This window comes from Kogia breviceps, chromosome 11 (assembly GCF_026419965.1).
Source record: "Kogia breviceps isolate mKogBre1 chromosome 11, mKogBre1 haplotype 1, whole genome shotgun sequence".
Lineage (NCBI taxonomy): Eukaryota > Metazoa > Chordata > Mammalia > Artiodactyla > Physeteridae > Kogia > Kogia breviceps.
The window spans coordinates 37,740,749-37,755,466 of NC_081320.1; the positions used below are offsets into that span (position 1 = coordinate 37,740,749).

A 14,718-nucleotide genomic window follows, 5' to 3' on the forward strand; every position below is an offset into this window, starting at 1 on the left:
AGATCCTTGCTGGGTAGAGTAATCTTGGTTGTAGGTTTTTTTCCTTCATCACTTTAAATATGTCTTGCCACTCCCTTCTGGCTTGTAGAGTTTCTGCTGAAAGATCAGATGTTAATCTTATGGGGATTCCCTTGTGTGTTATTTGTTGTTTTTCCCTTGCTGCTTTTAATATGTTTTCTTTGTATTTAATTTTTGACAGTTTGATTATTATGTGTCGTGGCGTGTTTCTCTTTGGGTTTATCCTGTATGGAACTCTCTGTGCTTCCTGGACTTGATTGACTATTTCCTTTCCTATATTAGGGAAGTTTTCAACTATAATCTCTTCAAATATTTTCTCAGTCCCTTTCTTTTTCTCTTCTTCTTCTGGGACCCCTATAATTCGAATGTTGGTGCGTTTAATGTTGTCCCAGAGGTCTCTGAGACTGTCCTCAGTTCTTTTCATTCTTTTTTCTTTCTTCTGCTCTGCAGTAGTTATTTCCACTATTTTATCTTCCAGGTCACTTATCCGTCCTTCTGCCTCAGTTATTCTGCTATTGATCCCATCTAGAGTATTTTTAATTTCATTTATTGTGTTGCTCATCGTTGCTTGCTTCCTCTTTATTTCTTCTAGGTCCCTGTTAACTGTTTCTTGCAAATTGTCTATTCTATTTCCAAGATTTTGCATCATCTTCACCATCATTATTCTAAATTCTCTTTCAGGTAGATTGGCTATTACCTCTTCATCTGTTAGGTCTGGTGTGTTTTTATCTTGCTCCTTCATCTGTTGTGTGTTTTTCTGTCTTCTCATTTCGCTTATCTTACTGTGTTTGAGGTCTCCTTTTTGCACGCTGCAGGTTCGTAGTTCCTGTTGTTTTTGGTGGCTGTCCCCAGTGGCTAAGGTTGGTTCAGTGGGTTGAGTAGATTCCCTGGTTGGGGGGACTAGTGCCTCTGTTCTGGTGGATGAGGCTGGATCTTGTCCTTCTGGTGGGCAGGTCCTCGTCTGGTGGTGTGTTTGGGGATGTTGGTAACCTTATTATGATTTTAGGCAGCCTCTCTGCTAATGGATGGGGCTGTAGACCTGTCTTGCTCTTTGTTGGGGATAGGGTGTCCAGCACTGTTCGTTGCTGGTCCTTGAGTGAAGCTGGGTCTTGGTGTTGAGATGGAGGTCTCTGGGAGATTTTCGCCGTCTGATATTACGTGGAGCTCGGAGGTCTCTTGTGGACTAGTGTCTTGAGGTTGGTTCTCCCACCTCAGGGACACTGCCCTGGTGCCTGGCTGGGGCGCCAAGAACCTTTAATCCACACGGCTCAAAATAAAAGGTAGAATAAATAGAGAGGAAAGAAAAGGAAGGAAGGAGGGAGGGAGGGAAGGAAGGAAGAAAGGAAGGAAGAAATGAAGGAAGGAAGCAAGAAAGGAAGGAAGGTGCAGAGGAAGAAAGGGAGGAAGGAAGAGAGGAAGGGAGGAAAGAAGGGGGAAGGAAGGAAGAAAGGAGGGAAGGAGGGAAGAAAGGAAGAAAGAAAGGGAGAAGACAGAGTAGTATAAAGTATAGTTATTAAAATAAAAAATAATTATTAAGAAGAAAAATTTCCTTTTAAAAAACAAAAACAAAAACAAAAACAAACAAACAAACAAAGAAACAAACAGAAAAATGGGTCGGTCTAACCCTAGGACAAATGGTGCAAGCAAAGCTATACAGACAAAATCTCACACGGCAGCACACACATACACACCCACAAAAAGAAAAAAAAAGGGAAAATAATAGTATATCTTGCTCCCAAAGTCCACCTCCTCAACTTGGGATGATTCGTTGTCTATTAAGGTTTTCAACAGATGCAGGGCACTTCAAGTTGACTGTGGAGCTTTAATCCGCCGCTTCTGAGGCTGTTGGGAGAGATCTCCCCCTCTCCTCTCTGTTTGCACAGCTCCTGGGGTTCAGCTTTGGACTTGGTCCCGCCTCTGCGTGTAGGTTGTCCGAGGGCGACTGCCCTTCGCTCAGACAGGACGATGTTAAAGGAGCAGTTGATTCGGGGGCTCCAGCTCACTCAGGCTGGGGGGAGGGAGTGGCACGGGGGCGGGGCGAGTCCGCGACGTCAGAGGCCGACGTGACGCTGCACAGGCCCAAGGCGCGCCGTGCATTCTCCCGGGGAAGCTGTCCCTGGATCCCGGGACCCCGGCAGTGGCGGACTGCACGGGCTCCCGGGAGGGCCGGTGTGGAGAGTGACCTGTGCTCACACACAGGCCTCTTGGTGGTGGCAGCAGCAACCTTAGCGTCCGACACCCGTCTCTACTGTCCGTGCCGACAGCCGCGGCTCGCGCCCGTTTCTGGAGCTCCTCTACGCGGTGCTCTTAATCCCCTCACCTCACACCCGAGGAAGCAAAGAGGCAAGAAAAAGTCTCTTGTCTCTTCGGCAGCTCCGCGCCCGGTTCTAGGGCTCCTTTAAGCGGCGCACTTAATCCCCTCTCCTCGCGCCCAGGCAGCAAAGAGGGAGGAAAAGGTCTCTTGCCTCTTCGGCAGCTCCAGACTTCTCCCGAACTCCCTCCCGGCCAGCCGTGGTGCACTAGCCCCCTTCAAGCTGTCTTCACTCTGCCAACTCCAGCCCTTTCCCCGGGATCCGACTGAAGCCCGAGCCTCAGCTCCCGGCCCCGCCCGCCCCGGCGGGCGAGCAGACAAGCCTCTCGGGCTGGTGAGCGCCGGTCGGCACCAATCCTCTGCGGGAATCTCTCCGCTTTGCCCTCCGCACCCCTGTGGCTGAGCTGTCCTCCGCGGCTCCGGAGCTTCCCCCTCCGGCGTCCGCGGTCTCCGCCCGCGAAGGGGCCTCTAGTGTGTGGGAGTCTTTCCTCCTTCTCGGCTCCCTCCCACTGGCATAGGTCCCGTCCCTATTCTTTTGTCCCTGTTTATTCTTTTTTCTTTTGCCCTACCCAGATATGTGGGGAGTTTCTTGCCTTTTTGGAGGTCTGAGGTCCTCTGCCAGCGTTCGGTGGGTGCTCTCCATTCTACAGTTTTGTTACAAGGTAGCAACTGTTTAACTGAAAAGATGTAGATAACAAGTCTTGCCTGAATTTTTTTTTTTTTTTTTTTTTTTTTTTTTTTTTTTTTTGCGGTACGCAAGCTTTTCCCTGTCGTGGCCTCTCCCGTTGCGAAGCACAGGCTCCGGACGCGCAGGCTCAGTGGCCATGGCTTGAGGGCCCAGCCGCTCCGTGGCACGTGGGATCTTCCCGGACCGGGGCACGAACCTGTGTCCCCGGCATTGGCAGGCGGATTCTCAACCACTGCGCCACCAGGGAAGCCCCTAGGTGATGGGACTTTAAATAATTTTTATTTCTTTATACGTATCTACAGTGCTTGAATTTTCTGCAGGTATTATCTTTCTGTTTTAAATTTGTTTGTTAAAGTTTGTTACGTTTATCCATGGGAGAGTAAGGATTATTATATGAGTTGTTGGGTTTTCCCAAGAAATTGAGGCAATATAAAATGGGTATCCTTGTAAGTCAGGTCATATAGATTTGCTTCTTTTCAACAGCTCTGTGTTATTGTTTTAAATAAATGTCCCATAATTTACTAAACCAATGTCACTTCAATGGATAATTTATTTTACTTTTTTTACATTTCACAAATGTTGTAGTGAGTATACTTGTATTGGATTGACCACAAAGTTCGTTCAGGTTTTTCCATAAGATCTTAATGGAACACCCAAACGAACTTTATGGCCAACCCATACGTGTATCTTTTTGCATTGCAAGTATTTTTATAAGATAAATTCCTAGATATGGATTCACTGTGTCAAAATTGGTTTATATGATTACACTTTCACTTCATTCCGGTCTAAAATTATAGTTTTACGAGGGTTATTTGTAATAAAGATGTAGAGGGAGATTGGACTTGTGTGGCAGTAAAAATAAACAGGAGCCCATCGAAGGATTTCTGTGAAAGGGAATAGCATGAAAGCAGTCTTTGAGAAGATTATTTGGTCTCCTGGATATGGATTGGGAAGTAAAAATTAGAACCTGGGAGAGCAGCAAAGATACTGGACTAATAAGATAGTAAGGATCTATATACTTGATGATGATGTAAGAAAAGCAGAAGCAAGAATAGGGGTCAAATGTAATTCTGAAATTTTTAGTTTAGGGTCACTAGTAGACTGATAATGCTTGGAACAAAAATAATAGCACCTTAGAAGGAAAGAAAAGATAATACATTCAGGTCTAAAAACATATTTTATTTATTTATTTATTTTTCTCAGAACGCAGGCCTCTCGCTGTTGTGGCCTCTCCAGTAGCGGAGCACAGGCTCCGGGCTCGCAGGCTCAGCAGCCATGGCTCACGGGCCCAGCCGTTCTGCGGCACATGGGAACTTCCCAGACCGGGCCACGAACCCGAGTCCCCTGGATCGGCAGGCGGACTCTCAACCACCGCGCCACCAGGGAAGCCCTAAGCTGCACTTTTTTAATAAGCTTCCTGGGCAGTCGCACAACAGTGGTCCATGTATAGAGTGACCAAATTATTGTGTCTTCTCGGTTGCTTTGGGGAGTCAAAGTGGGCAATATTTAAAACTGCAGCAGGCATATGTAGAAGCAGGGAATATTCAAGGCAAACAGAGGTGTATAGTAATTGTATGCATGAATCAGATTTGAGAAAAGCTAGCCTGGTGGTTAAAGAACACAACGCTTAGGACAGACAGACCAGAATCTATCCTACTTACTTGTGTGAGTTGGACCAAGTTCTTTTATCTTTCTGACTGTTTGCTCATATGGAAAAGAGGTATGGCTGTACATAGAGCACAATATTCTATTTTGGCAAAAGTTGCTCGGGGTCCATTTGTGTTCTCTGCAACTTAACCCTTTCCAGTGTACAAGCATTTTTAAGTCGTTTGATGAAGTATTACATTTGACTTTCAGCTGTTCATTACTTTGGGCAAAGCTTCTATAGTGCTGCAGAGGTCAGAACCTATGCAGAGATAGTGAGAGGATGCTATAAGCTTCTTCTGCCGGTTTTGTAAAAATGTTTAACCTTTTCGCCTCTTCCTCCACCTGCCACCAAGAGATGAGAAAGAAGGCAGAGGCTGGAAATGCACACCAGGCAATACTGTGTCAGTTTGCCTTTTCTTCCGCTGCCAGTACTTCCCAGAGAGATTTCACCAAAAGTGCCTAAGCTTGCCATGGCCATTGTTGTGCAGGAATTTTCTATCTCTTGCTAGTCACATCCCCTTTTCCTTCTCCTGGGGCTTAATGGATGTTTGGGGGCAGGGAATAAAATGCAATACAGTGAAGTGTATATTCTGATTTAATAGGCTTGGGTTGAGGCCGGGCCATTGGTAGTTTTTAAAATCTCTCCAGATGATTCTAATGTACAGCGAGGTTTCAGAATCACAGTTATCGATGAAGCACTTTGGGAATTGCAAAGGCATTGCAGAAATAAAAAGTGGCTATTGGTATTCCTTCACTATTCCTGCATTTTCCTTCCTGCATCAGGACTGTTGTGCAGGTGCTGATCATTTTCTTTTCAGCCCTTTTCGCTGTTTGCCTAGACCCTTCATCCCTCTCTCTAACCTCACACCCTACCTCCTTCTTGTCATTCACCCTGTAGTCCGTCATCTATTTGGGATTTATCCTAAACTTGGTGGGAAGCCATTGCAGGGTATAAAGAGAGAAGTGGGGTTGGCAGAGATGCCTTTTTCAGACACCGCACTGGCTAGTGTAAGAGAATGGCTAGGAGGGGGCAGGACTGGATTTGGGGAGACTCATTAGGAGACTGGCTTTGTGCACAGTGGTGGCCTTGGAGGTGGAGTAAAGCAGGCAGGTTAGAGTCCTATTTGGAAGGTTAGTGATGGCTTGGAGGTGAATAGGAGTTAGTGATGAATTGGATGTGGGGAATGTGGGTTAAGGATGTGGAATTGGGTAAATGGAGGTGCTACTTACTGAAATGGGAAACGTTTTCTGCCCACATACTGGCCTGATAAACACCTTCTCACCCTTTAGACCTTGAATCAGAGATGCTTTCTTGTTTTATTTAGTTGTATTTTATTTTATTGCATTTTTGTTTGGGCTGTGATGCCAGCTTGCAGGATCTCAGTTCCTCAACCAGGGATTGAACCCAGGCCCCCTGAAGTGGAGGCACGGGGTCATGACCACTGGACCACCGGGGAATTCCAGCAGATATTATTGCTTTTCATTTTTTTTCTTTTTGTAATATAAGTTTTCATTAATTGATTAATGAATTAATTCATTAATTAATTTTTGGTGGCCATGGGGCTTCGTTGCCGGGCGTGGGCTTTTTGTAGTTGCGGCGAGCCGGGGCTTCTCTTCATTGCCGTGCACGGGCTTCTCAGTGCAGTGGCTTCTCATGTTGCGGTGCATGGGCTCTATGCACGTGGTCCTCAGTAGTTGTGGCGCGTGCGCTCGGTAGTGGTGTCTCGCGAGCTTACTTGCTCCGTTGCATGTGAGACCTTCCCAGACCAGGTTGAAAACCCGTGTCCCCTGCCTTGCCAAGTGGATTGTATTTTTTGTTTTTGTTTTTAAACATCTTTGTTGCAGTGTAATTGCTTTACACTGGTGTGTTAGTTTCTGCTGTATAACAAAGTGAATCAGCTGCATGCATACGTATATCCCCACATCCCCTCCCTCCTGCGTCTCCCTCCCACCCTCCTGATCCCAACCCTCTAGGTGGTCGCAAGGCACTGAGCTGATCTACCTGAGCTGTGTAGCTGCTTCCCACTAGCTAGCTATTGTACATTTGGTGTTGTATAGTTGTCAATGCTACTCTCTTACTACCTCCCGGCTTACCCTTCCCCCTCCCTGAGTCCCCAAGTCCATTCTCTATGTCTGCGTCTTTATTCCTGCCCTGCCCCTAGGTTCATTAGAACCTTTTTTTAAGATTTCATATATATTTATTAGCATGCGGTATTTGTTTTTCTCTTTCTGACTTTCTTCACTCTGTATGACAGACTCTAGGTCTAGCCACCTCACTGCAAATAACTCAGTTTCATTTCTTTTTATGGCTGAGTAGTCGTCCATTGTATACATGTGCCACGTCTTCTTTATCTATTCGTCTGTCGATGGACACATAGGGTCCTTCCCTGTCCTGCCTATTGTAAATAGTGCTGGCAGACGGATTCTGACCCACTGTGCCACCAGGGAAGTCCCCAGAGATTATTTCTTTAGGGAGGCCCTCCTTAAGCCCCATCAGTCTCTTCCCTGCTGCCATAGTCTCCCACAGCATTACATAACTGTTCCTTCTTAGCACCATACACAGTTTTAATTTCATACATATTTGTAAGTTCCCTTTTTGTAACCCTGTGTTCTAAAGGACCTTTCCCTCCTGCCTCATCATTTTATGTCTAGTGCCTACCAGTGCTTGGCATATCTTTGGGTCTCAGTAAGTGTCTGTTGAACAAAGAAATGGAGACAGAGGACAGGACTTTGGAGGGAAGATCAAGGCTTTGTTTACTATATGTTGAGTAGAAGATGCCCTTAAGACATCCGAGTGGGGATGTGTTTTGCGCAATTGTTGTGAGATTGGGATGCCTTTGGAGATGGTCATGGCCAATATTTTAAACCATGGGTGTGAATAAATTTGTGAGGGAGGATGTGTGAAATTAGAAGGGAAGAGGGTCCCCGACTAAGGTGCACCCTCAACATGTGAGAAGAAGAGGTGAAACCAGCAAGAGTGTGAAAAGCAGGGGTAGGGAGAAAAACTGGGAGAGTGTGCGGTCGACGAACCCAGGGAGGAGAGAGATCAAGGAAGAGGGGAGGCTCAACCATGCCATGTGCTGCCAGCCAAACAAGATTGAGGACAGACAGGTCAGTGTCTCATAGGTTGAGCAACTTCGAGGGAATTGGTGACTTTAATCAGAGCAGTTTTGGGAGAGTGGCAGAGGGGGAGGCCAGGCTGGAGTAGGGTGAGGAGTAAAGAGTTAGTACCTCTGAGAAGAGTATCCTTGGCAAGCTTTGTGGTTTTTAGAGGGGACCATGTTTGCTTAGAATAAATAAAGTAACAGTTATCTCTGGAACATGGGATTTTGATTTTCTTCATTTTACTCCTGTTGCTCTACCTTCAAAATATCTTTAGAATGTGCCCACTTCTCACCACCTCCCCTACTATCTCTCCATCCTGAGCCACCATCATCTCTGACATCGGTGACTGAAGAGCCTTCTCCTAACTGATCTGCCTGTGTCTACCGTGGCCCCCACAGTCTGTTTTTCATCCAGCAGTCACCGTGATCATGGGGAATGTGATCAGTCATGCCACTCCTCTCCTTAAAAGCCTTCACTTTGTTAGCTTGTGAAGAGCTAACAAAGCCCGCAGAGCATCGTTCAAGGCCATTCAGGGTCTGAGGACGAGATGGAAAAGAGATGAGGTGTGCCGTGGGGTGTACCATTCCAGAAGGCAGACTGGGACTGATGCCTGCCAGGGAGTCAGATTCTGAATTTGATATAGACTGCTCTAGCAACTAGCAGTGCTTAGATCTGTCTAGAGAGTGCTGGGTGGTCTGTCACTGCAAAGTTTCTGTATAGACTGATGACCACTGATTGGTGATATGATAGAGGGAGGCTGATATAAAGGATGCTCCAAGATATTGTGATTCTACACTACTTTTACGATTCTATCCCAGACCTCAGAGCTCCTCATTTGTGAGCTACAGAGCTCCTTGGATGTCTGCTCTGACATGTTTCATCCATTGACATGTGCCACTCATTTTTCAGGTACAGAACAAAGAATCACTTTGCAAAAGCCCGAAGGGATACACTGAAAGAGTGATCGGAAAAGAATAATACATAGGTATGTATTTGAATTGACTTTCTGCAAATATTTGAGACAGGGTAGCTGGTTAGTGGCTGCTTTCTCATGCTCGAGCCCTTATAATGTGATCACCTCAGAATGTCATAGGGACTGGAGCCAGTCAGAGCCTGTCTGTCTCTGCGCACGGCCCCTAGTTTCTTCTTGTCATTGCTTTCGATACTGTGTAAGGCCCTTGTCTTTTCCTCCTGCTCACAGCAGACATTGAGTAACCTCTAGTTGTTACTGAGATGCATATTTCACAGTATAGTACTTTAGAAATGAGAAAGGTTTACTTATTGTGGAAACCAATGTCAGCTCTTGGGAGTGTTAGTGTCACTTGGTAATGTTTTTCCTAGGGCTGCCGTGGTAACTGACGTTGCCTGGTTACTCCCTAAGGTTTGAAAAGAATTCTTCCTTGGATCTCAGGTGATAGTGGTACATTCCTTCATTCATTTATTCATTCAGGAAATATTTTCTGAGCACTATGTATGTGCCAGGTACGTTTCATATGGACAGTGAACGAAACAGAATTCCTGCCGCAGTGAACTGTATATTCTGATTTCATTGGTTTGGGGTGAGGCCTGGCCATTGGTAGCGTTTAAAATCTCTCCATATGTTTCGAATGTACACCGAGGTTTGAGAATCACAGCTATAAATGAAGCACTTTGGGAATTGCAAAGGCATTGCAGAAATAAAAAGTGGCTATTGGTATTCCTTCACTATTCCTGCATTTTTCCTGCCTGCATCAGGACTACTGCACAAGTGCTGATCATTTCCTTTTCAGCCCTTTTCGCTGTTTGCCTAGACCCTTCATCCCTCTTTCTAACCTGACAACCTGCCTCTTTCTTGTCTTTCAAGCTCCAGTCCATCATGTGTTTGGGATTTGTTTAAATGTAAGTTTTGATTAATTGGTTAATGAATGAAATTATTTATTTATTTATTTATTTTTGGTTGCCTTGGGTCTTCGATGCCGGGCATGGGCTTTCTGTAGTTGCGGCGAGACGGGGCTACTCTTCATTGCGGTGAACGGGCTTCTCAGTGCAGTGGCTTCTCATGTTGTGGAGCACGGGCTCTCTGCACGCGGTCCTCAGTAATTGTGGCACGTGGGCTCGGTAGTGGTGGCTCGCGGGCTTACTTGCTCTGCGGCATGTGGGAGCTTCCTGGACCAGGGAGCAAACCCCTGTCCCCTGCCTTGGCAGGCGGATTGTTTTTTTGTTTTTGTTTTTAAACGTCTTTGTTGGAGTATAATTGCTTTACGCTGGTGTGTCAGTTTCTGCTGTATAACAAAGTGAATCAGCTGCATGCATACATATATCCCCACATCCCCTCCCTCCTGCGTCTCCCTCCCACCCTCCTGATCCCAACCCTCTAGGTGGTTGCAAGGCACTGAGCTGATCTTCCTGTGCTGTGCAACTGCTTCCCACTAGCCAGATATTTTACCTATGGTATTGTATATTTGTCAGTGCTACTCTCTTAACTGCCTCCCAGCTTCCCCTTCCCCTTCACCGAGTCCTCAAGTCTATTCTCTATGTCTGCGTCTTTATTCTTGCCCTGCACCTAGGTTCATTAGAACCTTTTTTTTTAGATTCCATATATATGTATTAGCATACGGTATTTGTTTTACTCTTTGTGACTTACCTCACTCTGCATGACAGACTCTGGGTCTATCCACCTCACTACAAATAACTCAGTTTCATTTCCTTTTATGGCGGAGTAAGAGTCCATTGTATATATGTGCCACATCTTCTTTATCTGTTCGTCTCTCAATGGACACTTCGGTTGCTTCCCTGTCCTGGCCACCGTAAATAGTGTTGGCAGGCAGATTCTGAACCACTGCGCCACCAGGGTAGTCCCCAGAGTTTATTTCTTAAGGGAGGCCCTCCTCAAGCCGCATCCGTCTCTTTCCTGCTGACGTAGACTCCCACAGCCTTACATAACTGCTCCTTCATAGCACCATACACAGTTTGAATTTCTCACATATTTTTAAGTGCCTTTTCTATAACCCTGTGTTCTACTGAACCTTTCCCTCCTGTCTCATCAGGTTATGTCCAGTGCCTACCAGTGCTTGACATATCTTAGGGACTCAGTAAGTGTCTGTTGACTCCATAATTGGAGAGAGAGGACAAGGCTTAGGAGGGCAGATCAAGGCTTTGTTTTCTACATGTTGAGTAGAAGATGGTTCAAAGCAGGAGCCCTTGAACCTGAGCCTCTTCCCCGGTGAGCGGGGATCCAACCCGAGCCCCCTGCAGTGGAAGCGTGGAGTCCTAACCTCTGGACTACCAGGGAAGTCCCCCGTGTACCTTTAACTGAGGTCACAAGCTCCAGCGCAGAATAGGAGGCACACGTGAGGCGGATGAGGTCGATTTGCTCCGGGGTGAGGTGCTCAGCATCCCATTGGTGGTCTGGTGTGGGACGTAGGCTGACCAGAAGTGAGGGAAGGCCAGGGCTTGGTTTGGGGCTTGGAAATCCTTGGGCTTCTCATCGCCTCCTCAGCTCACTGAGCCCAGAAGTCACCTGTAATGCGTTGTTTTTTTCTGTGGTTCTTGGTTGCCCGTCAGGGTGGCTCCCGGTGACCCCTGTAGCCCCCAGCATCCATGGCATGGCACTTTCTAGGTCACTATGGTAACATAGTTCCAATGTGACTAACCTGTGTTCTCTGAGGCCCCCAAACTACCCCACTATTCCCCAGCAGCCACGGGGACACCTTGTGTGTCCCCTTGGTGCCTGTGCACCCACGAGACCGTCTTTCAGGCCGTCCAAGCTGGTGTGGCCGTGGCTGAACTTGCGCAGATTAACAGCCTAGAGCCCAGCCCATTGTGGTGCAACTGCCTCAGGACCAAGGGCATGTTGTTGTGGCTGGAGGGAGGTCAAGGCAAATGGGTGGGCCCCTTAGGTCTTGGGATCAGGCAGGATACATTGACTGGCCTGGGGCAGCCTGAGGGAGCCTCACACCACGATTGTGTGGGCACCTCCGAACCTCCTCCACTGCCCAGGGCCAGGCTAGGCCCCCAACGGCCCCAAGCAGCCCGCACACACGGCAGCCACCCATCCACAAGCGGGAAGTCCCGCATCAGGGCCCGCGTGCGCTCCCGCGGACTTGGGGTGCTGGAGGTGGCCGCCGTGGTGTGCACACGGGTTACCGGCCACAGCAGCAGACCCAGCAGGAGCAGCAGACCCAGCAGAGGCTGCTGGTGGAGTGCGCGGGGACCCTCGAGTCCCACCGGGTCGCAAGCTGCACAGGGCCAGGCAGGCGGGCAGAGGCGGCGGGTCTGAGAGGGGCGGGTGATGGGGTTGTGCCCGTCGACACAGGCCACGCAGCGGCGCGGCCTCGCGAGGGGCCCTGGGTGAGGGAGGGGATACAGGGTCAGAGGACCCTACGACCCGTGTGCGGAGAGCCACGATCCGCGAAGTCCGGAAGCCACGGGGCAGCACTGCCCTCCCGGCACCTGGTCAGAGGTCCCACGGGCTCAGCTGGCCTCTTCTGAGAGCCCAGTGGCCTCCCATCGTGGGTGCCCTCTGCCCCCGGCCCTCTTCCCACTCCCACTGCTCTGAGGGGGCGCCCTACGTTGCTCTGCCCCGCCTCTAAACTTCCTGTCCAAGCTGGGGTGCTTCTCTCGGGGGGCCACCTGCAGCCCCAGGCCTCCTGGGAGCACACCTGGTCCCCATGCGCCTGCAGCAGGCCCCGCCCACACCGAGAGCTGGGTGCGAGTGTCTCTGTGGCCGCAAGGGCTCTGGGCTCCCGGTTTACCGGTACCGGGCCATGGGGGCTGACATGGGGGAAGAGATAGTTTCTGGAAATGGTGGGGGATAACCTTGTGAGCTCTGGATTCAGGTAGGGGCCCTCTGCCCCCGGCCTTCTCTCTCCACCTACTTGACTCTCCAGCCTTCATGACCATTCTCTGGGGACTTCAGCCAGCACCTGGGACCTATCAGGAACCTCCCCCACTTTGGTCAGCCAGCCTCAGGAAAGAGCGCCCTCAGGAGTTGCTACACGCCCCCCAGGGCCCGAATAGAGGGACTTTGGGGATGTGAACTGAACAACCTTCTGGGGAGAGTCAGCGACCCTTTTACTCACCAGAGCAGGAACCCAGTCCATACGGTATTTGAGTGGAAGGAAATGAAGTCATTTCCATGGCAGCAGAGCAACCAGTGCAGCACCCTTCCTCCCAGAGCTGCCGCTGGCTGTCCTTCTGGCCAGGATCGCTGCTACCTCAGTGTGGAAGGCCCGGCCTCATGGAGAAGTATAGGTTCTGAGGAGAGATCTGGCACCTGGCTTCTGCTGCTCCACTTGCCTTCTCTCGTGGCCCTTGTGGCTCTAGCTTTCCCAGAAACCTCAAGGGCTAAGTGCCTGTGCTTGCTCAGAGGCCGCACGCCATTCCCCATTTCCAGCCTCAGGCCCTCCCCCTAGCTGCCTCCTCTAGGGACCCCTTCCCCCCACCACCTCCCCACACAGTGGGGATGTGCCTTCTCACAGAAGCTCAACCACTGAGATGCTTTCGGGACTGTGACCAAACTCCTTCATCCCCAGCCTCTCAAGTTTTTGCTCTGATCCCTGGCACCCCCTGGAGCTGCTCCACCTTTGGAACCTTTCCTGGGTGGCAGGAGTGCCTAGCACAGGGGTGGTGACCTAAGTCTGAGCTGTGGCGATCTTTAGAAAACTTTTACAGAAAAACACTTTGCCGAGCAGTAGGGGACGCCACTGGGGACAGAAGGGGCTGGGAATAAAGGAGCATGTGAATCTCGGGGCAGGGTGTGTGCTGCTTGACTCTCCATCCTGTTCTTGCTTCTGGGAGCAGGAAATGGGGGGTTGTTGGGGAGGGCGGTTGGTAACCTTGTGAGCTTTGCCATGGCCCTCTCTTGAGAATGGCTCAGCCAGCAAGATTCTGTGGAGTCCGCCTCCTGGCACCATGCTACAATCGCCGGATTTCGGGTCGGAAGAAAGATCTTCATCCGAGTCTTGCGGAGCGCGATTTCTCTTGGGTGTACGTCTGGCGATTTGCTCCTGCTCCAATTCCACCATTCCTGGCGTGGCCTAAGGAACATCCCCGTAGGCCCGGTAGCCACCAGCCCGGCAGTATGTCTCCCCATGGCAGCCCAACTGCGTTTCCCCACACCCTCGGTTGACGAAATGGCAGTGATCAGGTGTACGAGGAGAAACGGGAGCCGATGCTGCTGCAAAGAAAATCAAAAGTGACCAGTCCCTTCTGCTGTACACAGTCTCCTGGCAGAATCTCCCTCTTTCATGTCTCTCCCAATTTGTGGCCGGAGACCTTTCATCTACTGGACATCCAAAACACAGCCTTGGCCCATCACCTCTCTGAGTCCCAAGAGAACGGGCCCTGGCTGCAAAAGCGATTCCTAGCGCCTACGGCTGCAGCAGATGAGGGAGTCTCTTCACCGTTTCCAGGGAAAACGGAAGAACCCGAAAGTCATTGCAAGCATGATCCTCTCCATCTCTCCCTTCCACAATAGAGAAAACATTTCTTGCAGTCTGTCACTTGTGAGGCTTTAATGGAAATATCGTTCAAGTTTTGGAAAAAGGTAATCTAATATAAATTGGTTCAAAACTCCTCCCAACTTGGCAACCCCTCTTGGGTCCCATTTTTACAGTGCCCATTTCATCCACACGGAACTCTAATCCTCTGATACTTTTACGTCGATTAGAGCAAGGCCAGATACTGAGGCAGAGTGATCGAGAGACTCAGAACCGGGTTCTGGGTACCATGTCTAGGCTCACATCAACCCTGCCTCCTGGGACACCATCTCCTCAGCCCTCCGGTCTCACTAGCACTTCATCACGCCCCCTTGGTTCTTCCGCTCCTGCCATCAGTAGGGCACCACCGTCGGCCCTAGTACTCAGCAGCTCAGTATGGGATGTGTCTGAGGGGACCGATCTCGATGTCTCCGTGCCAGCACAGAGGTGCCTGGGTTTGAAGGTGCGGTTTAAGGGTGGCCCTCTTCCTC

At 49.3% G+C, this 14,718-nt stretch overlaps 1 protein-coding gene across 1 annotated transcript in view; it reads left to right on the plus strand.

The window, feature by feature from the left end:
• LOC131765165 (polycomb protein SUZ12-like) overlaps window positions 1–12,565 on the plus strand; it is a 44,934-nt gene extending 32,369 nt beyond the window's left edge. Inside the window, 1 exon segment of the mRNA XM_059078629.2 lies at window positions 12,431–12,565. Coding sequence (XP_058934612.2) covers window positions 12,431–12,565 — 135 coding nt within the window.
• Window positions 12,566–14,718: the final 2,153 nt, after the last annotated feature.